The sequence below is a fragment of the Microtus oregoni genome, unplaced genomic scaffold (genome assembly GCF_018167655.1).
Source record: "Microtus oregoni isolate MIOR12 unplaced genomic scaffold, Mior012 000010F_ref0000083, whole genome shotgun sequence".
NCBI lineage: Eukaryota > Metazoa > Chordata > Mammalia > Rodentia > Cricetidae > Microtus > Microtus oregoni.
In genome coordinates this window covers 44,201,104-44,224,852 of record NW_024543069.1, presented here as the reverse complement: position 1 = coordinate 44,224,852, position 23,749 = coordinate 44,201,104, and the positions used below count along the sequence as shown (strand labels likewise).

At 42.6% G+C, this 23,749-nt stretch overlaps 1 protein-coding gene across 1 annotated transcript in view; it reads right to left on the bottom strand.

Annotated features, from left to right (window-relative positions):
* Positions 1-6,916: 6,916 nt before the first annotated feature.
* The window catches only part of LOC121452778, a 41,095-nt gene continuing 24,262 nt past the window's right edge, over positions 6,917-23,749 (bottom strand). Inside the window, exons 5-9 of the mRNA XM_041659028.1 lie at positions 12,555-12,645; positions 9,356-10,146; positions 8,782-8,829; positions 8,126-8,326; positions 6,917-7,454 (exon numbers count right to left, since the gene is read on the bottom strand). Coding sequence (XP_041514962.1) covers positions 8,137-8,326; positions 8,782-8,829; positions 9,356-10,146; positions 12,555-12,645 — 1,120 coding nt within the window. The 3' untranslated portion in view covers positions 6,917-7,454; positions 8,126-8,136. The remainder of the gene's footprint in view (positions 7,455-8,125; positions 8,327-8,781; positions 8,830-9,355; positions 10,147-12,554; positions 12,646-23,749) is intronic.

Below are 23,749 nucleotides of genomic sequence, written 5' to 3'. Positions count from 1 at the left end.
AGGATCACAGTGTTCTTTTATTCTTTTTTATTTTTGGTAAATATGAGTTAGATTTCAAGCCATAGAAATATTAAAGTACAACATAAACCTTTGCGCATGTAAAGTGTTAAATAATTTGACCAATGTCTGGGTAATTTGGATCTGACTGAAATTCCTAGCTGACTCCAATGCACTTTTCTAATTTAGTCTCCAGTCATACACATTTTAAGGGATATTAATTTAGTATTTCACTTTCCAGTGGCCTGAACATAACGTGTTATGATAGAAATAATCTTTATAGTTATGGGTTTCTGAAGGTATATTCACATATTATACGCACTCTTTCTTCATTTGCTGTTAATAAAATGCTACCATTCAAAAAAATATTCTCTTTGCTCTTGTTTGTTTGCCACATTTCTTCTCTAATCTGGTCTTGGTGTGGTGCTAACTTGCCTCTTTCCCTGCTGGATTCTCTTTTCACTCAGGTCCCCTGACCCACATTAACCTTTGTTATCTGTGGTTCTCTGGCTCCAAACTCACAAGAGATCCTCCTGCTTCTGCCTCCCAAGTGCTGGGATTAAAGGCCTGAGCCACCATCCCCCGATGATCTCAGTGTTTTTTAATGACTGAGTAACATTCCATTGTGTAAATGTACCACATTTTCTTTTTTCATTCATTCATCACTGAGCATCAAGATTATTTACAATTTCTGGTTGTAGAGCAGCAATTAACATGATTGAGCAAGTGTCTCTGTAGAGGAATGAAACCTCCTTTAGGTTTATGTCCAAGAGTGCTGTAGCTGAATCTTGAGGTAGATTGATTCCCATCTTCCTGAGGAATGGCCAGGAATAAATGGCTGATTTCTTTCCTTAGTGGCTGTGCAAGTCTGCATTCGTACCAGCAATGAAACTGTGTTCCCTTGTTCCACACCCTTGCCAGCATGAACTGTCAATTGTGTCATTAATCTTGGCCATTATGTTTGGTGTAAGATGAAATTTCCAAGTAGTTTTGATTTGCATTTCCCTGATGACTAACGGTGTTGAACTTCTCCTTAAGTGCTTCTTAGCCAGATGGGTTTCTTGTTTTGAGAAATCTGTGTAGATCTGTACCCCATTTTTTTAACTGGGTTATTTGTTTTCTTGATGTTTAGTTTTTGAGTTCTGTATATATTTGGTTATTAGCCCTCTGTGGGATGTGTAGTTGCTAAAACATCTTTTCTCCATTCTGAAGCTTGCTGCTTTGTCCAGATGACATTATCTTTTGCTGTGCAGAAGCTTCTCAGTTTCATGAGGTCCCATTATTAATTGTTGATTTTAATGCCAGTGCTATGTTCAGAAAGTAGTCTCCTGAGCTAGCAAGTTCTAGGCTAATCCCACTTTATCTGATTCATTGTATCTGGCCTTCTGTTGAGGTCTTTGATCCATTTGGAGTTGAGTTTTACGTAGGGTGATAAGTATGAGTCTGTTTGGGTCCTTGTACGTGCTACCATCCAATTTGACCAGAACCATCTATTCAAGATGCTTTCTTTTTTCCAGTATGTATTTCTGACTTATATATCAAAAGTTAGGTGTCCGTAGATATATGGATTTATGTCTGGGTCTTCAATTTGAGTTTATTAACAGACATGTCTGTTTTTATGCCAATGGCAAGCTGTTTTCATTCCTATAGTTTACAGTACAATCTGAGGTCAGGGATGATGAGACCTCCAGAATTTCTAGTACTGGTCAGGATTATTTTGCCTATCCTGGTTTTGTGTCTCTCTGTGTGTGTGTGTTTCCATATGAAGCCAAAAATTTTCCTTTCGAGATCTATGAAGAATTGTGTTAGAGTTTTGATGGGGATTGCATTGAATCTGTAGATTGCTTTGGTAGGATGGCCATTTTTACTATTTAATCCTACTGATCCATGAGCATGGGTGAACTTTCTATCTTCTGATATCTTTTTTAGCATCTTAAATTTTTTTATTATATAAGTCTTTCATTTTTTTGGTTCGAGTTACCCCAAGATACTTTGTATTATTTATGACTATTGTGAAGGGTGTTGTTTCCCCAACCTCTTTCTCAGTCTATTTGTTATTTGTATATAAGAGGGCTACTGTTCCTTATGAGTTAATTTGTATCTGGCTACTTTGCTGAAAGTGCTTATCAGCTGTAGGAGTTCCCTGGTGGACTTTTTAGGGTCACTTACTTATACTGTTATATCATCTGCAAAAAAGGATACTTTGACTTTTTCCTTTCCTTTGACTTTTTCCTTTCCTGTTTTCATCCCCTTGGTCTCCTTCAGTTGTTTTATTTCTTCAGCTGAAACTTCAAGTACTATATCGAGTAAGTGTTGAGAGAGTGCACAGCCTTGTCTTGGTCCTGATTTTAGTGGAATTGCTCTTAGTTTCTCTCCATTTGAGCTAATGTTGGCTGAGGCCTTGCTGGGAAGTGCCTTTATTAGGCTATGATTTCATGCTTGGCTTTGCTGTGTGTGGGTAGCCATGCTGGACGAGCAGCAGAAGCAGCAGCCCTGCTAGGTCTGTGCCCTTCTGCAACATCTTTATTATTATTATTATTACTATTATTTATTTATTAAAGATTTCTGTCTCTTCCCCGCCACCGCCTCCCATATCCCACCCCCTCCCCAAATAAACTCCCCCTCTCTCATCAGCCACAAGAGCAGACCGGGTTCCCTGTTCTGTGGGGAGTCCAAGGACCTCCCACCTCCTTCCAGGTCTAGTAAGGTGAACATCCAAACCACCTAGGCTCCCACAAAGTCAGTACGTGCAGTAGGATCAAAACCCAGTGCCATTGCTCTTGACTTCTCAGCAGTCCTCATTGTCCACAATGTTCAGTGATTCCGGTTTTATCCCATGCTTTTTCAGACCCAGTCCAGCTGGCCTTGGTGAGTTCCCGATAGAACATCCCCTTTGTCTCAGTGTGTGGGTGCAACGCTCATGGCCCTGAGTTCCTAGCTCGTGCTCTCTCTCCTTTTGCTCCTGATTTGGACCTTGGGGTTGTAGTCTGGTGCTCCAATGTGGGTCTCTGTCTCTGTCTCCTTTCATCGCCTGATGAAGGTTAACATTCAGGAGGATGCCTATATGTTTTTCTTTGGGTTCTCCTTATTTAGCTTCTCTAGGATCACTAACTATAGGCTCAATGTCCTTTGTTTATGGCTAGAAACCCAATATGAGTGAGTACATCCCATGTTCCACTTTTTGGGTCTGGCTTACCTCACTCAGGATAATGTTTCTATTTCCGTCCATTTGCATGCAAAATTCAAGAAGTCATTCTTTTTTACTGCTTAGTAGTACACTTATATGTATATATTCCATACTTTCTTCATCCATTCTTCCATTGAAGGGCATCTAGGTTGTTTCCCGGTTCTGGCAGTTACAAACAATGCTGCTATGAACATAGTTGAGCATATACTTTTGTTGTATGATAGGGCATCTCTTGGGTATATTCCCAAGAGTGGTATTGCTGGGTCCAGGGGTAGGTTGGTCCCGAATTTCCTGAGAAACCGCCACACTGCTTTCCAAAGTGGTTGCACAAATTTGCATTCCCACCAGCAATGGATGAGTGTACCCCTTTCTCCACAACCTCTCCAGCAAAGGCTATCATTGGTGTTTTATATTTTAGCCATTCTGACACCTGTAAGATGGTATCTTAAAGTTGTCTTGATTTGCATTTCCCTGATCGCTAAGGAAGTTAAGCATGACCTTAAGTGTCTTTTGGCCATTTGAACTTCTTCTGTTGAGAATTCTCTGTTCAGCTCATTGCCCCATTTTATAATTGGGTCGAATAGCCTTTTACGGTCTAGTTTCTTGAGTTCTTTATATATTTTGGAGATCAGACCTTTGCCAGTTGCGGGGTTGGTGAAGATCTTCTCCCAGTCAGTAGGTTGCCTTTTTGTCTTTGTGACGGTGTCCTTTGCTTTACAGAAGCTTCTCAGTCTCAGGAGGTCCCATTTATTCAATGATGTCCTTAATGTCTGTGCTGCTGGGGTTATACATAGGAAGTGGTCTCCTGTGCCCATGTGTTGTAAAGGACTTCCCACTTTCTCTTCTATCAGGTTCAGTGTGTTCGGACTGATATTGAGGTCTTTAATCCATTTGGACTAGAGTTTTGTGCATGGTGATAGATATGGATCTATTTTCATTCTTCTACAGATTGACATCCAGTTTTGCCAGCACAATCTGTTGAAGATGCTCTCTTTTTTCCATTGTATACTTTAGCTCCTTTATCGAAAATCAGGCGTTCATAGGTTTGTGGGTTAAAGTCCAAGTCTTCTAATCGATTCCATTGGTCGACTTCTCTGTTTTTATGCCAATACCAAGCTGTTTTCAATACTGTAGCGCTCTGTAATAGAGTTTGAAGTCAGGGATGGAAATACCTCCAGACGATCCTTTATTGTATAAGAATATTTTGGCTATCCTGGGTTTTTTTGTTTTTCCATATAAAGTTGATTATTGCCTTCTCAAGGTCTGTGAAGAATTTTGATGGGACCTTGATGGGGATTGCATTGAATCTATAGATTGCTTTTGGTAAAATTGCCATTTTTACTATGTTGATCCTCTCAATCCAAGAGCAAGGGAGATCCTTCCATTTTCTGGTGTCCTCTTCAATTTCTTTCTTCAAAGACTTAAAGTTCTTGTCAAATAGATCTTTCACTTCCTTGGTCAGAGTTACCCCAAGATATTTTATGCTATTTGTGGCTATCGTGAAAGGTGATGCTTCTCTGATTTCCCTCTCTGCTTCCTTATCCTTAGTGTATAGGAAGGCCACTGATTTCTTGGAGTTGATCTTGTATCCTGCCACATTACTAAAGGTGTTTATCAGCTGTAGGAGTTCTTTGGTAGAGTTTTTGGGGTCGCTTATGTATACTATCATATCATCTACAAATAACGAAAGTTTAACTTCTTCCTTTCCAATATAAATCCCCCTGATCCCCTTATATTGTCTTATTGCTATTGCTAGAACTTCAAGCACTATATTGAAGAGGTATGGAGAGAGTGGCCAGCCTTGTCGTGTTCCTGATTTTAGTGGGATGGCTTTGAGTTTTACTCCGTTTAATTTGATGTTAGCTGTCGGCTTGTTGTAAATAGCTTTTATTATATTTAGGTATGACCCTTGTATCCCTAATCTCTCCAAGACCTTTATCATAAAGGGGTGTTGGATTTTGTCGAATGCTTTTTCAGCATCTAATGAAATGATCATATGTTTTTTTTCTTTCAGTTTATTTATATGGTGGATTACATTGATAGATTTTCGTATGTTGAACCAGCCCTGCATCTCTGGGATGAAGCCTACTTGATCATAATGGATAATTTTTCTAATATGTTCTTGGATTCGGTTTGCCAGTATTTTATTGAGAATTTTTGCGTGGATGTTCATGAGTGAGGTAGGCCTGTAATTCTCTTTCTTGGTTGGGTCTTTGTATGGTTTTGGTATCAGGGTAATGTAGCTTCATAAAAGGAATTTGGCAATGACTCTTCTGTTTCTATATTGTGAAATACATTAAGGAGTATACGTATTAGCTCTTCTTGGAAGTTCTGGTAGAATTCTGCATTGAAACCATCTGGTCCTGGGCTTTTCTTGGAAGGGAGATTTTTGATAATAGTTTCTAATTCTTCGCAACTAACAGGTCTATTTAGATCGTTCACCTGGTCTTGGTTTAACTTTGGTATATGGTACTTATCTAAAAAAAGAATGTCCATTTCTTTTGCATTTTCCAGTTTTGTGGCATACAGGCTTTTGTATTAAGATCTAATGATTCTCTGAATTTCCTCTGTGTCTGTGGTTATGTCCCCTTTTTCATTTCTGATCTTATTTATTTGCGTGTTCTCTCTCTCTTTCGTTTAATTAGTTTGGATAGGTGTTTGTCGATCTTGTTGATTTTCTCCAAGAACCAACTGTCCTTTTGTCTCAACTTTCAGTGTTGAGTTACAGGTGTAAGCCACCACACCCAGCTCTGGGCTCTTGAGTATGTCAGCCTTTGTTGCCCAGCTTATGCATGAAATGTGGAACGTGGATCTGGGCCTTAGGAGCTTTGGAGGGAAAACCCAACATTCCGTGATATCACACACAATTTTTACAGTTTCCTTAGTGATATTGTACAACACTGAGGGCTGTGAAAAGATTGCTTTTATTTAAATTTTTTGAAGGGAGATTAATATTTTACTTAGTAGAAAAAAGGTAACCCTGAATACGTAGCATAAGTACAAATAGCAAATAACTCCACGGAAAAGCACCCTGGATGCAGGAAACTGAAAGGCGAGGATTAGGAAAGCTGAAGAAATGCTTCTAAAAATACTGTCTGTGCTATTACTTCATAGGGGAGAGGGAAAAGAGCAAAAGTCAAAGCTAGCACTCTGAAATTTTAGATTGTGCAAAAAGTACTTTTTCTGCTAGTAAGAAGCACACAGGATTCTGAGCTGATGAGGAAATAATCCTCTTTCCTCTTCATCACCAGGAAACTCTCTCTCTCACACACACACACACCCACCCACCCACCCACACACACTCAGGCATATACGCATTCACACACACACAAACACCCCACACATGTATGCATGCACACACACACACGTACACACATACACACATACACACCCACACACACACTCAGGCATATACGCATTCACACACACCCACACCCCACACGCGTATGCATGCACATACACACATATACACACGTACCCACACACAGGCACATGCACATATGCACACACGCACACCCTTCCACACATGTGCGCACAAATTTGCACCTGAGTCCCACTCCACCCCACGCCCAGCCCAGACACCTCCCCAACCCCCCCACCCCCCCGCCATGCCTTCACCATCCTTCATCTTGCTCCATTAGGAAATTTGGTTTGCTGGCAGGGCTGCATTTTCAGTACTCCAAGATGTACTATAATTTTAGCTTTTAACAATGCCACTGTCAAATGCCAGGTTTCAAAAGAGCATCAATGTTAGATAAGCTTTGTCGATGCACACAGGATTCCGAGGGAAGGGAATGTTTGTTTATTTGTCATTAAACTTCCTGATATGACCTTCATAATGTTGTAGGTCTGATAAAGCACTGAGCCTGATTGACAGCATTTCCAGGAGTTCACAATTTCACAGCTAAGATTCTGGTCAAGGTCACAGACTTATTTATTAACTTAATAAAAAAGATGCTTTAAAAAGATTATAAAAAGCAATCTGACCCCGCTACAGACAATAACAATAACTAAGACACACACAGGGGTTAAGGACGTCACTACTGTCAAGAGGGAGATCAGGAGGGTGCACTATTGTCATCTGTGACACATCTGGTGATTAGCATGCTCGCGTGAGTAAGGCAGCTTGTGAGGAACAAGAAGGAGGGCATGGCTGAGGTCGCTGAGGGCAGCTGATGGAGGCGGCGGCACCATGCGCTCCTGGCTCCCCCAGTTGTCCTCTTCTCCACAGAGCAGCAGCAGAGTTTTCATAGTCTCCAGATGTGTCACCCTGGAACCAGACACAGTTAGCTCGATGACTCACAAACGCCACAGGAAATAAGAGATCAGGAGCTATCTGGGCCTCCCCCAAACTCCTCTTTCTAACCCTTTCTTTATCTCATCTAGTGACCAAATGTGCCTGACAGCTCTCTGCACCTGCCGAAATATACGTTTTTGTACCTTCTCATGCAGCAGACACCATGGGGGTTGGGATCTAGCAAGCCTATCCATAAAATTCATAGTATATTATACCGCTCTTTGTACATCAACATTAACCCTTCTGTTCCCTTGCTCATCATACACCCCCGTGTATGGCAAGGGTTCTGCTGTAGTCTTATACATTCCCATACTGTGCTTCCCTATCCCAGAGCTGTTCCTGAAGAGATAATCCTTGTCTTGTAGATATAAAGAATATCATTATCATAAAAGAGATCGTGCAAAGCCCATATCCTGCATAGCCAGCTAATCGAGAAACCCATCTATGCCTCAACAGCGGCCTATACCAGGCCGTCTGCCATGGACCTCCAGGAAGCCTGGTCCCATAGGACACACAGCTCCAGACCGGCATAACGACGTATGTCATGTCACACAGACGACACTGTTGTCGGTGTGGCAATCCCCCAATCATTCCTGAGACCTGAGACCAGGTCCTGAGACCTCCTCACAGTGTCAAGCACCTACCTGGCTTTTTGTTAATCGCTCTCCTCTGAAGTTTCTGAGAGCAGTCTCGTAAGGAGCTCGTGCACACGTATGAGGACGTCCGAGTAAGGCAGGTGGATTATCAGGTAGGTCTTTACCTTCTTCAGCGCGGACAAGCCGGATGTTGTGGCAAAGTCCCCGGGGAAGACGCTCGTCCACGTGTCCAGGAGGGTGCAGAGGGTGCTGGTGGAACGGGACAGACAGGGCACCCAGTGGCCTGGACTTTCCTTTGCCACCCCGCCCAAGACTCCGTGCATGTGAGACTGCAAAGGAGAGGCTATCCAGCCCTTAGCCATACAATGAGCAGGGCTGAGAGGTCCATGGGAGCAGGGAAATCCATACGCCCCATGATCAGGCTCTAATGGAGCACAGCTGAGCGCCATGGACTGAGATGAGGGTAGTAGAGTCTCAGAGGGCCACCGGAGGCCACAGGCTTTCCCCATATCCCCACTTGGCAAGGACCGTGCCCATGCAGTTCTTTTCACCCTCCAGTCAATGCTTAGACCTCAGTATGGTGTATGGTGGTAGAAACGTGGAGCGTGAGCCCCAAGTATCAGCCATCCCTCATTCTTGGTACCCAAGGGAGCCCACCCTGCAGAGCCAAGGCCTTTCTTTCTCATGTTGTAAAGCTCACTTACTTCTTGAGCTGCTCATCCTCCTGGCAGCCGGGGCGGAAGCATGCATACCTGGAGAAGATCAGGAAGGATGTTACCTGTGGGGTCCCAGTTCCCTACCTAAAAGACATCTGGGGAGCCTGCTGACTCCTGGAGCAGAATCAAAGTCTCAGGTTATTAGTTCACCTGCATTCTGTAGGTGCTTCAAATATGTTTGTGCAGTATGTCTACCCGGACATCTCAGTGGACACAGGTTCCCTCGGATTATCCTCCTCGGGTCTCCACTCAAGACCCATCTCTATCGGGTGCTCCAATATGAATTCTAGAACCTCCTTTACAATGGGAGAAGCGCTTTGACCAATGCTTCAGGAAAACTGGCCAAGGATAGAGAGCTTCCTGAAGGTGCAGAGGACACCCACACTCACACTCATTAGGGTCACAGCAGTCCCTAGGGCCCAACCTGGAGGTAGTAATGTCTGACTACATGCTGCTGGCTTCTGACAAGACTCTAGCAACTAGGTAGGCTCAGAGAAAAGCAGAGGCTTCCCATAAACGACAAGAGGATGTGAGGCCTCTGAGCTCGGAAGTGGGCACTCACCGCCTGAAGATGACATCCAGCACCTGCTCGATGGTGGTATGAGCAGGGTAGGTGCTCAGGAAAGTGATGAGATGCTCGCGGTCCCCATTCTGAAGGGAAGTGATCATGTCTTCCACCACTTCCTCCAGATCCCCGAAGTCTAAGATCTTAGGGTCCCCTGGGACTGAATCCTTCTGGTCCTCCAGCTGGTCCTGCAGGGCAGAGTCTACTGGGTCCCCAAGGAAGGACTCAGTCAGGTCCCCGGGGGCAGGGTCCACCGAGTCCCCGGGGATGGACTCCGGCAGGTCTTGGTCTTGTGGGGCCGAACACATCGTATCCCCAGTGTCAGAGCCCATGGGTTCGCCAGGAGCGGCCTCAGGCTGGTCCTCTGGAGTGGAGTCCACTGAGTCCCCGGGGACGCAGCCTTGCTGGTCCGGCTGGTCCTCAGGAGTGGAGCCCACTGGGTCCCCAAGGACAGAACCAGTGGCGGTCCCGGGGATTGAGTCTGTCTGGTCCTCTGGGGTGGCGCCCATCGTGTCCCTGGGGCCAGACTCCGGCTGGTCTTCCCATGTTGAGCCAGTCGGGTTCCCGGGTACAGAGTCAGGTTTGTCCTCCGTGGCGGAGCCCATCTGGTCCCCAGGAAGGGAGCCCATCTGGTCTCTGGAGAGGGACTGCAGCTGGGCCTCCGGGGAGGAGACCATTGGGTCCCCGGAGAGGCACTCCTTCTGGGCCCTGGGGGCGGACTCAGTAAGGTCCCCGGGGGCTAACTCCTTCTGGTCCCCAGGGCAGCGGTTCTTCTGGTCTTCTGCCACCTGAGGAAAGATCAGTGTGGGTGGTTCAAACTGGCACAGGACTGCAATTCACGATTGGTTATTATCATTCCACGTGTTCCTGACCCCTTCACTCTGCCAAACACCAAGAGTGAAATTTGGGAAAACCGAGATTTCAGAGTGGTTACCTGGCCTATGTTGGTCTCGCTCTCGCTGCCCCTTCTCATTTGGCTGAATGGCCAGAGGTGCCGGCGCCAAGTGCGAACCAGGCGTCTCCACGCACCTCCTAGGCCACGGCTTCTGTGTTTCTTTTTCCCATTACTAAAGCAGCAGCAACTCCACCAGCTACAGCAACTCATGACTATTTGTCACTCTTGTCTCGAGACAAGTGAGCCTTCTGGGCTGTCTGTAAGCAGTTGGCTGCCTGGTTGCAGGTTTCTGCATTGTGATGTCACTGTTAAGGAAGTGAGGTCACTCCTGGGGTCCCCATGCCTGAGTCTCCTCACACAGGGCTTTCCCAGAAGTCTCTTAGGCCCCCTCCCTCCTTCCACGTGCACTACTTGACACAGTTACAAAGGTGCTTCCTATTTCACTGCTCCTAGGGATGTCTGGGTACAGGCAGCACCTCGGCTTTACAATCTGAGCTCCTATTGTTGACCTGCATCTGGAATTCTTAACCCAACCCTAATTGCCCCAGCACACCTTAAACCCTTGCCATGTTGCCTCGCTTCTAGGCTACTTTGTGTGTGTTCTCTGTGAAATATGAACACACATCATCTGTGTGTTGGGTTTTCATGAGGATCTAGAGTGGGGCATTTTTTTTTAGCATTTTTTAAAAAAAATATTTTGTCTTGTTTTGTTTTGAGACAGGATTTCTTTGTATAGCCATGGCTGTCCTGGAACTCACTCTATAGACCAGGCCGGCCTGGAACTCTCAGAGATCCACCTGTTTCTGCTTCCTGAGTACTGGGAATGAAAGCATGCACCACAACCAGGGTCAAGAGTGAGGCACTTGTATAGTTAATTATAATCGTGTGCTTTTTTTGAATTTTTTTTTGGATTTATATTACAGACTCCTTCAGGTCTCTGCACCTAGGCATCACCGATGTCTCCTCCTTTATTCTGAAAATTTGCGAGCACGGGAAGCGGTGCAGGGAAAGACACTGGGGAAAGATCCAGCCAGGAGGCCTGGAGCCTTCAGCAGCTCCTCCCCACTTCCCATCTTCCCCACTGACTGACTGCTGAGCTTCACTACTGCCCCCGTGTGGAGGAACGGGACACAGCAGGTGAGAATGCCAGGGGAAAATGCAGTGGGATGTTTTTAGGTACAAGTCTGAGGTGTGGGTAGGCAAGATTGCTCAGTGGTTAAGCGCACTGGCTGCTCTTCTATAGGTCTTGAGTTCAATTCCCACCAACCCCATGGTTCCTCACACCCATCCGGAATGAGATCTGGTGCCCTCTTCTGGTCTGGCATGCAGACATACATGCAGTCTGAATATCTATTTATAATAGGTAAATAAATCTTTAAAAAAAAAAGTAAAACTAAATAAACCTTAAACTTAAAAAATGGTAAAAAAGAAGTCAGGGCGCTGTTAATAATATCTCAAATATATACATGAATTTATACAAAACAATAGAATCATATGACTTTGTAGTCTATTTGTGTTCATTATTGGACAATTTACATGAAAATTTATTTCTGTACTTAAATTACAAGGGTTCAAAGTAATCATTTGTCCGTAGCAGACAGAGCATGGGCCAGCTCTCCTCTACTAAGGAGGTGGCGGCACATCCCTAGAGGAGGGAGCAGTGGGGGTGTGGACAGGGCTTCAGCTGGTGCAGCCCTGTGGCTCCTTGCAAGGCTCAAGAGTATTCCCAGGCCACCCCACATTGGTGGACCATGTTGCCTCATCAACATCCTCACACAGGGATGCTGACAGGCCCCATCCCCACCTGGAATTGAAGGCAACCCCCTGTGGCAAACTTGCCATCCCTCTCCCTGAACACCGTTGTTCGTATAACCATGCTGTCTAATTCATGCTGCGGGGTGCTCCTCACTTTGCCCCCAGCGTCAGGCACCGGGCCTCACTTGCCCATGGTTCAGACCCTGCTCTGCTTGCATGCAGCAGAGCTGAGCACCAGGGCCTTGTGGTGCACTGCAAAGGGGGTCAGAAGAACCTCGCTGACATCAGAACCGAACTGACGATGTCTCAGAGGAAGCAGTTCTCTTCCTCATTTTACAGGTGAGACCAGGGAGGCTCGGGGATGTTAGTGTATTGGTTGTCAATTCCACATAACAAACCACTGAACAGTGGAGTGACTAAGGAAATTATTGTTACTGTTATTGTGAGATTATTGTTCACACTTCCATGAGGCATCACTTTCAGCCTGGCTCCACTGAGGGTTCCTTAGGCCACGCTCACGGGACTCACTCATGAGACTATGTTTACCTGGTGAACTCCCAGGCACTCATTGTGTTGGGTCTCAGAAGGAAGCAGGCCATCTTGTCTAGAATTTTCTGGATCAGAGTAGCCCAGGAATCTTCACACAGTCGCTGTGTTCCAGAAAGAGAAGAGAGGCATCAAAGCGTCTGCAGATGCAGTACAGGACGCTGCACACCACTCCTGTGACCATGGGAGTCCCTCGCTGCTCCAGATGTTAAGAGGGTGGAAGGGGCTTAAAACTGTGATGGATTTGTAGCCTTTGTCCTGTCTTAAAAATCTCGTCCAGCAAGCAAACTCTCTAACCTCACTGAGGAAGTGCTGGCATGCAGATTTGGGCATGAAGAGTCTGCTTCAGTCTGTGGGTTTGACCGCAGTGGTTCCTGTGGGAAAGGAAGGCCTCCTTTTCTTCAGTTCCTCATGCTTTCTGGATGCTTCTGCTCCCGCACCCAGCCCCACAGTGTGACTGCATCAGTTTTACCTGTATGCTTAGATGCTAGTTCAGAACTTAAAGGAACATTTCTGTGATGAAAATCTGATGTGATCTTTTCCTTAGAAACATTCACGAACATTTATTCCTGCCGAGTGACTCCTTGGCCCTGACTGGGGAGGCAAGCATTTACACTCGCATTCACCAAATTCTGAACCGACTCAGACCCGTGAGCAGCTCACATCCCACTCAAGGACACTATGTGAGTTTAAAAACACTTCTTTCCTGTGGTATCTAGAAACAATCAAGGATGTGCTTCTGGGAGGAGGAATTTCATTTCATTCAAAGCTAATCTAAGTGTCTCAGTGAGCTGGATTCAGGAAGCCATTTTCTTAGGAGGTTCTGAGCAACGCTGTGGAAGAGTAGCTTGAGGCTGTCTTTGGTAACAGGGGGACCAAGCCTCCAAGTTAGTGCTGGCCAGCTTCTGACAACAAATTATGATGAAATAAAACAAAATCGAAAGCCGGGCGGTGGTGGCGCACGCCTTTAATCCCAGCACTCGGGAGGCAGAGGCAGGCGGATCTCTGTGAGTTCGAGACCAGCCTGGTCTACAGAGCTAGTTCCAGGACAGGCTCCAAAGCCACAGAGAAACCCTGTCTCGAAAAACCAAAAAAAAAAAAAAAAAAAACAAAAACAAAAAACATATTCCATTAGTTTGCCAGGTGAGTTGAGTCCATTTACATTAAGGGATATTAATGACCAGTGATTGCTATCTCCTGTTCATCTAGTTTTCATTGTTGGTGATATTAATTTGTGTGTTTTTTCCTTCTTTGGGATTGCTGCTGTGAGACCATCAATTGTGCGTATTTTTGTTGATGTAGTCAACTTCCTTGCATTGGAGTTTTCCTTCAAGTACTTTGTGTAGGGCTGGGTTTGTGACTAGGTATTGGTTAAATCTGGTTTTGTCATAGGATGTCTTGATTTGTCCTTTTTTGGTGATTGAAAGTTTTGCTGGGTATAATACTCTAGGCTGGCATCCCTGGTCTCTTAATGTCTGCATAACACTTGACTAGGACCTTTGGGATTTCATTGTCTCCATTGAGAAGTCAGGTGTAATTCTGATAGCTTTGCCTTTATATGTTACTTGGCCTTTTTCCTTTGCAGATCTTATTAGTTTTTATTTAATCTATATGTTTAATGTTTTGATTATTATGTGGTGATGAGACTTTTTTTTAATCCAGTCTATTTGGTGTTCTGTAAGCTTCTTGTATCTTTATAGACATATCTTTCTTTAGGTTTGGAAAGTTTTTTTTTCTATGATTTTCTTAAATATATTTTCTGTGCTTTTGAGTTGAACTTCTTCTATACCTATTGTTCTTAGGTTTGGTCTTTTCATGGTGTCCCATATTTCCTGGAAATTTTGGGTTAAGCTTTTGTTAGATTTAATGTTTTCTTTACCTGATGAGTCTATTTCCTCTATTATATCTTCAGTGCTTGAGATTCTCTCTTCTTTCTCTTGTATTCTGCTGTTTATGCTTTCATTTGTGGTTACTGATCATTTTCTCATGAAGTCTGTTTCTATAATTTTTTTGGTTTGTGTTTTCTTTATAATCTCTATTGCAGTTTTCAAGTCTTGAATAGTTTTTTTCATATGTTTGATTGCTTTTTCTTAGTTTTCTTTAAGGGATTTGTTGATATCATCTAATTTTTTGTTTGTCTTTTTCTCCATTTCTTTGAAGGAATTTCTCATTCCTTTTTAAAGGCATTAAACATTCTGTTAAAGTTATTTTATAGGTCATTTTCTTCTGCTTCATCTATATTTGGTTCTTCAAGTCTTGCTGTTGTAGGTCACCATGTTCCTCTATGTGGTGTTGTGTGTGCTCTTACCTTGTTTACCAATCTTTTCCTTTAATTGGTGTCACTGGGGCTGTCTGTGACTCTGGAGATCAGTCTTCCACGTGACAGTGAATCCAAGGCTTAGATGGTTGCTCCTCATGGTGCAGTTCATGCCATGGTTCCAGTCACCTCGTTGGTCACCACGTGTTCCTGGAGGTTTATTTCCTCATCAGCTCAGAATCCTGTGTGCTTCTTACTAGCAGAAAAAGTACTTTTTGCACAATCTAAAATTTCAGAATGCTAGCTTTGACTTTTGCTCTTTGCCCTCTCCCCTATGAAGTAATAGCACAGACAGTATTTTTAGAAGCATTTCTTCAGCTTTCCTAATCCTCGCCTTTCAGTTTCCTGCATCCAGGGTGCTTTTCCGTGGAGTTATTTGCTATTTGTACTTATGCTACGTATTCAGGGTTACCTTTTTTCTACTAAGTAAAATATTAATCTCCCTTCAAAAAATTTAAATAAAAGCAATCTTTTCACAGCCCTCAGTGTTGTACAATATCACTAAGGAAACTGTAAAAATTGTGTGTGATATCACGGAATGTTGGGTTTTCCCTCCAAAGCTCCTAAGGCCCAGATCCACGTTCCACATTTCATGCATAAGCTGGGCAACAAAGGCTGACATACTCAAGAGCCCAGAGCTGGGTGTGGTGGCTTACACCTGTAACTCAACACTGAAAGTTGAGACAAAAGGACAGTTGGTTCTTGGAGAAAATCAACAAGATCGACAAACACCTATCCAAACTAATTAAACGAAAGAGAGAGAGAACACGCAAATAAATAAGATCAGAAATGAAAAAGGGGACATAACCACAGACACAGAGGAAATTCAGAGAATCATTAGATCTTAATACAAAAGCCTGTATGCCACAAAACTGGAAAATGCAAAAGAAATGGACATTCTTTTTTTAGATAAGTACCATATACCAAAGTTAAACCAAGACCAGGTGAACGATCTAAATAGACCTGTTAGTTGCGAAGAATTAGAAACTATTATCAAAAATCTCCCTTCCAAGAAAAGCCCAGGACCAGATGGTTTCAATGCAGAATTCTACCAGAACTTCCAAGAAGAGCTAATACGTATACTCCTTAATGTATTTCACAATATAGAAACAGAAGAGTCATTGCCAAATTCCTTTTATGAAGCTACATTACCCTGATACCAAAACCATACAAAGACCCAACCAAGAAAGAGAATTACAGGCCTACCTCACTCATGAACATCCACGCAAAAATTCTCAATAAAATACTGGCAAACCGAATCCAAGAACATATTAGAAAAATTATCCATTATGATCAAGTAGGCTTCATCCCAGAGATGCAGGGCTGGTTCAACATACGAAAATCTATCAATGTAATCCACCATATAAATAAACTGAAAGAAAAAAAACATATGATCATTTCATTAGATGCTGAAAAAGCATTCGACAAAATCCAACACCCCTTTATGATAAAGGTCTTGGAGAGATTAGGGATACAAGGGTCATACCTAAATATAATAAAAGCTATTTACAACAAGCCGACAGCTAACATCAAATTAAACGGAGTAAAACTCAAAGCCATCCCACTAAAATCAGGAACACGACAAGGCTGGCCACTCTCTCCATACCTCTTCAATATAGTGCTTGAAGTTCTAGCAATAGCAATAAGACAATATAAGGGGATCAGGGGGATTTATATTGGAAAGGAAGAAGTTAAACTTTCGTTATTTGTAGATGATATGATAGTATACATAAGCGACCCCAAAAACTCTACCAAAGAACTCCTACAGCTGATAAACACCTTTAGTAATGTGGCAGGATACAAGATCAACTCCAAGAAATCAGTGGCCTTCCTATACACTAAGGATAAGGAAGCAGAGAGGGAAATCAGAGAAGCATCACCTTTCACGATAGCCACAAATAGCATAAAATATCTTGGGGTAACTCTGACCAAGGAAGTGAAAGATCTATTTGACAAGAACTTTAAGTCTTTGAAGAAAGAAATTGAAGAGGACACCAGAAAATGGAAGGATCTCCCTTGCTCTTGGATTGAGAGGATCAACATAGTAAAAATGGCAATTTTACCAAAAGCAATCTATAGATTCAATGCAATCCCCATCAAGGTCCCATCAAAATTCTTCACAGACCTTGAGAAGGCAATAATCAACTTTATATGGAAAAACAAAAAAACCCAGGATAGCCAAAATATTCTTATACAATAAAGGATCGTCTGGAGGTATTTCCATCCCTGACTTCAAACTCTATTACAGAGCGCTACAGTATTGAAAACAGCTTGGTATTGGCATAAAAACAGAGAAGTCGACCAATGGAATCGATTAGAAGACTTGGACTTTAACCCACAAACCTATGAACGCCTGATTTTCGATAAAGGAGCTAAAGTATACAATGGAAAAAAGAGAGCATCTTCAACAGATTGTGCTGGCAAAACTGGATGTCAATCTGTAGAAGAATGAAAATAGATCCATATCTATCACCATGCACAAAACTCTAGTCCAAATGGATTAAAGACCTCAATATCAGTCCGAACACACTGAACCTGATAGAAGAGAAAGTGGGAAGTCCTTTACAACACATGGGCACAGGAGACCACTTCCTATGTATAACCCCAGCAGCACAGACATTAAGGACATCATTGAATAAATGGGACCTCCTGAGACTGAGAAGCTTCTGTAAAGCAAAGGACACCGTCACAAAGACAAAAAGGCAACCTACTGACTGGGAGAAGATCTTCACCAACCCCGCAACTGGCAAAGGTCTGATCTCCAAAATATATAAAGAACTCAAGAAACTAGACCGTAAAAGGCTATTCGACCCAATTATAAAATGGGGCAATGAGCTGAACAGAGAATTCTCAACAGAAGAAGTTCAAATGGCCAAAAGACACTTAAGGTCATGCTTAACTTCCTTAGCGATCAGGGAAATGCAAATCAAGACAACTTTAAGATACCATCTTACAGGTGTCAGAATGGCTAAAATATAAAACACCAATGATAGCCTTTGCTGGAGAGGTTGTGGAGAAAGGGGTACACTCATCCATTGCTGGTGGGAATGCAAATTTGTGCAACCACTTTGGAAAGCAGTGTGGCGGTTTCTCAGGAAATTCGGGACCAACCTACCCCTGGACCCAGCAATACCACTCTTGGGAATATACCCAAGAGATGCCCTATCATACAACAAAAGTATATGCTCAACTATGTTCATAGCAGCATTGTTTGTAACTGCCAGAACCGGGAAACAACCTAGATGCCCTTCAATGGAAGAATGGATGAAGAAAGTATGGAATATATACATATAAGTGTACTACTAAGCAGTAAAAAAGAATGACTTCTTGAATTTTGCATGCAAATGGACGGAAATAGAAACATTATCCTGAGTGAGGTAAGCCAGACCCAAAAAGTGGAACATGGGATGTACTCACTCATATTGGGTTTCTAGCCATAAACAAAGGACATTGAGCCTATAGTTAGTGATCCTAGAGAAGCTAAATAAGGAGAACCCAAAGAAAAACATATAGGCATCCTCCTGAATGTTAACCTTCATCAGGCGATGAAAGGAGACAGAGACAGAGACCCACATTGGAGCACCAGACTACAACCCCAAGGTCCAAATCAGGAGCAAAAGGAGAGAGAGCACGAGCTAGGAACTCAGGGCCATGAGCGTTGCACCCACACACTGAGACAAAGGGGATGTTCTATCGGGAACTCACCAAGGCCAGCTGGACTGGGTCTGAAAAAGCATGGGATAAAACCGGAATCACTGAACATTGTGGACAATGAGGACTGCTGAGAAGTCAAGAGCAATGGCACTGGGTTTTGATCCTACTGCACGTACTGACTTTGTGGGAGCCTAGGTGGTTTGGATGTTCACCTTACTAGACCTGGAAGGAGGTGGGAGGTCCTTGGACTCCCCACAGAACAGGGAACCCGGTCTGCTCTTGTGGCTGATGAGAGAGGGGGAGTTTATTTGGGGAGGGGGTGGGATATGGGAGGCGGTGGCGGGGAAGAGACAGAAATCTTTAATAAATAAATAATAGTAATAATAATAATAATAAAGATGTTGCAGAAGGGCACAGACCTAGCAGGGCTGCTGCTTCTGCTGCTCGTCCAGCATGGCTACCCACACACAGCAAAGCCAAGCATGAAATCATAGCCTAATAAAGGCACTTCCCAGCAAGGCCTCAGCCAACATTAGCTCAAATGGAGAGAAACTAAGAGCAATTCCACTAAAATCAGGACCAAGACAAGGCTGTGCACTCTCTCAACACTTACTCGATATAGTACTTGAAGTTTCAGCTGAAGAAATAAAACAACTGAAGGAGACCAAGGGGATGAAAACAGGAAAGGAAAAAGTCAAAGGAAAGGAAAAAGTCAAAGTATCCTTTTTTGCAGATGATATAACAGTATAAGTAAGTGACCCTAAAAAGTCCACCAGGGAACTCCTACAGCTGATAAGCACTTTCAGCAAAGTAGCCAGATACAAATTAACTCATAAGGAACAGTAGCCCTCTTATATACAAATAACAAATAGACTGAGAAAGAGGTTGGGGAAACAACACCCTTCACAATAGTCATAAATAATACAAAGTATCTTGGGGTAACTCGAACCAAAAAAATGAAAGACTTATATAATAAAAAAATTTAAGATGCTAAAAAAGATATCAGAAGATAGAAAGTTCACCCATGCTCATGGATCAGTAGGATTAAATAGTAAAAATGGCCATCCTACCAAAGCAATCTACAGATTCAATGCAATCCCCATCAAAACTCTAACACAATTCTTCATAGATCTCGAAAGGAAAATTTTTGGCTTCATATGGAAACACACACACACAGAGAGACACAAAACCAGGATAGGCAAAATAATCCTGACCAGTACTAGAAATTCTGGAGGTCTCATCATCCCTGACCTCAGATTGTACTGTAAACTATAGGAATGAAAACAGCTTGCCATTGGCATAAAAACAGACATGTCTGTTAATAAACTCAAATTGAAGACCCAGACATAAATCCATATATCTACGGACACCTAACTTTTGATATATAAGTCAGAAATACATACTGGAAAAAAGAAAGCATCTTGAATAGATGGTTCTGGTCAAATTGGATGGTAGCACGTACAAGGACCCAAACAGACTCATACTTATCACCCTACGTAAAACTCAACTCCAAATGGATCAAAGACCTCAACAGAAGGCCAGATACAATGAATCAGATAAAGTGGGATTAGCCTAGAACTTGCTAGCTCAGGAGACTACTTTCTGAACATAGCACTGGCATTAAAATCAACAATTAATAATGGGACCTCATGAAACTGAGAAGCTTCTGCACAGCAAAAGATAATGTCATCTGGACAAAGCAGCAAGCTTCAGAATGGAGAAAAGATGTTTTAGCAACTACACATCCCACAGAGGGCTAATAACCAAATATATACAGAACTCAAAAACTAAACATCAAGAAAACAAATAACCCAGTTAAAAAAATGGGGTACAGATCTACACAGATTTCTCAAAACAAGAAACCCATCTGGCTAAGAAGCACTTAAGGAGAAGTTCAACACCGTTAGTCATCAGGGAAATGCAAATCAAAACTACTTGGAAATTTCATCTTACACCAAACATAATGGCCAAGATTAATGACACAATTGACAGTTCATGCTGGCAAGGGTGTGGAACAAGGGAACACAGTTTCATTGCTGGTACGAATGCAGACTTGCACAGCCACTAAGGAAAGAAATCAGCCATTTATTCCTGGCCATTCCTCAGGAAGATGGGAATCAATCTACCTCAAGATTCAGCTACAGCACTCTTGGACATAAACCTAAAGGAGGTTTCATTCCTCTACAGAGACACTTGCTCAATCATGTTAATTGCTGCTCTACAACCAGAAATTGTAAATAATCTTGATGCTCAGTGATGAATGAATGAAAAAAGAAAATGTGGTACATTTACACAATGGAATGTTACTCAGTCATTAAAAAACACTGAGATCATCGGGGGATGGTGGCTCAGGCCTTTAATCCCAGCACTTGGGAGGCAGAAGCAGGAGGATCTCTTGTGAGTTTGGAGCCAGAGAACCACAGATAACAAAGGTTAATGTGGGTCAGGGGACCTGAGTGAAAAGAGAATCCAGCAGGGAAAGAGGCAAGTTAGCACCACACCAAGACCAGATTAGAGAAGAAATGTGGCAAACAAACAAGAGCAAAGAGAATATTTTTTTGAATGGTAGCATTTTATTAACAGCAAATGAAGAAAGAGTGCGTATAATATGTGAATATACCTTCAGAAACCCATAACTATAAAGATTATTTCTATCATAACACGTTATGTTCAGGCCACTGGAAAGTGAAATACTAAATTAATATCCCTTAAAATGTGTATGACTGGAGACTAAATTAGAAAAGTGCATTGGAGTCAGCTAGGAATTTCAGTCAGATCCAAATTACCCAGACATTGGTCAAATTATTTAACACTTTACATGCGCAAAGGTTTATGTTGTACTTTAACATTTCTATGGCCTGAAATCTAACTCATATTTACCAAAAATAAAAAAGAATAAAAGAACACTGTGATCCTTCTACTCTTTCTAAAGTAATAGTTTTTATTGCCCAAGAGCCTGCCCATCAATACTAGTTATTTATCAAATCTGGTATCACAATTTTTTTCTAAAGGAAGTTTTCTTTATTATTAAGGAATTATAACCAGAATAAGGGAAATTTAAAGTAATTTAAAAATCCTTTACATCTTCTCAGTTATAAGATGAAAGCTTGTCTTAATGCTACAGTCTGAATTTGAGATTTTGCATCAATAGAAGCATAAACCCAATTTCATAGTCATCTTTTGTTTTGTATTGGTATTAAATGGTAAGTACAATTGCTGTTTATTGGCATTTTACTGACTATGTTACTCTATGGGTTTAAGAGTAAAGAAAATATTAAGATACTAGATTGTGGGTTAATGATATAACGTCTCACTGAAATTAAAGAGTTTATGCATAAAATATATACTAAAAAATATGCCATAGGGCCTGGAGATGACACAGCAGTTTAGAGTACTTGCTACTCTTGTAGAGGATTAGGGTTTATTTCTAAGCAACTACATGTCAGCTGAAAACCATCTGTAACTCTAGTCCCAGAGGCATCTGATATCCTTTCCTAACTTCCACAGGTACCAGGTACACACAGAACATAATCACCCATACATGTAAAATAAGACAATATACCTAAAATGTTACCACAGAATTTCTCAATCTGGCATTTTTAGGCTCACAGATTTAATATCCTTAGTAGTAATATTGGCAGGTGACACATATTAACTTCTGCTCCAAATATATACAGCATCATGAACTTGCTGGTGGAGATACGCTGCAAGGGTGGAGAGTAAGGGACCTGAAGGCTCCATTTCGAGCTTTAGCCTGTACTGCTGTTTTCTGACCTCAGATAGGCTTTTCACTTTGCTATGTGCCAGCTCCTGCAGCTCTTAACTTTTTAAAGTACTCATGCACACTCGTGCATGCGTGTACACATACACACAACTTGAAGCAGAGAAGGAAGTTTGGATTTTGAAATTCTCATCAGATAATTCACTGTACAAGACAGTAAATACAAACTGCATCACTGTTAGATCAGTCCTACTCCCCAAATAAAACTTGTTTCTGAAATGCGCATTACTCATCTCCAGTCATTCAGTAACTAAGAAATTTAAGAAGTATTTGATAATGTGTAAGGATAAATCCCGCCCCTTAGGGGGCGTGTTCGCTTCGGGCTAATGTCTGCCTATAAATTTGGCGAGCTTGCTCTGAGCTGTCTCTTCTGCTTTCCTGGTCTCCACGGGAACAGTGGTTCTGTAAGTCTATTTCTACATTAAAACTATATATATTTTTACAATCTGTCTGCATTCCTTTACGCTGCTACATTTTGGCGTCCAACGTCGGGCTATTTTGCCCACAACTCAAGCGGGTAGCCGCAAGCTAACACAGCACCCTCCCGGGTGCTGTTTTTCAGTTCGTGACTCAGGCCCCAGTGACGAGTCTGAGACATAATCGGTGACACAGGCCCATTCTGCCCGCCTTGGCTAAGTTTTGCAGCGGAACCCCACTGCCTGAATTAGCAGAAGCTCAAGTACCAGCGGTTTTGCAACAAAAGCTGCCACAGCATCAGATTTGGTCTGATATAAAGTGACTTGGCCGGGCAGTGGTGGCGCACGCTTTTGATACCAGCACTTGGGAGGCAAGGGCAGGCAGATCTCTGTGAGTTTGAGGCCGGCCAGGCAGTGGTAGCGCACGCCTTTAATCCCAGCACTTGGGAAGCATAGGCAGGCGGATCTCTGTGAGTTTGAGGCCTGCCAGGCCGTGGTAGTACATGCCTTTAATCCCAGCACTTGGGAGACAGAGACAGGCGGATCTCTGTGAGTTAGAGGCCAGCCTGGTCTACAAGAGCTAGTTCTAGGACAGGCTCCAAAAACACAGAAACCACCACTGGCAGGAACCGATCATTGCAGGTAAAAAAATTTTCTTTTATAAATAAAATGTCTGAACACATTACTGTTCAAGAATTTAACAGTTTTTTTAATTGTACCATGTGGGAGATTTTACAAGAGGTGTCTATCACCCCACATCTATGGATCCTTCTGGGATTCGTAGTTTTCATTGGCACCAAATGGTTTGATAATAGAAATATGATAAAGTCTTTACGAGACGAATCCAGGATTCTTAAGGCAGAGATTGAACGCTTAAAAACAATTGAGAATGATAACAATCTTCTCAAGAATCAGTTTGAAGTTCTCCAGGCTGATGTTAAGGAGAAATTCATTACTATGGAAGAGGGAACAGCTGATCTGGATCGTAAGGTTCAGTCCCTTTCTGTAGGAACTGAAACATTAGTGG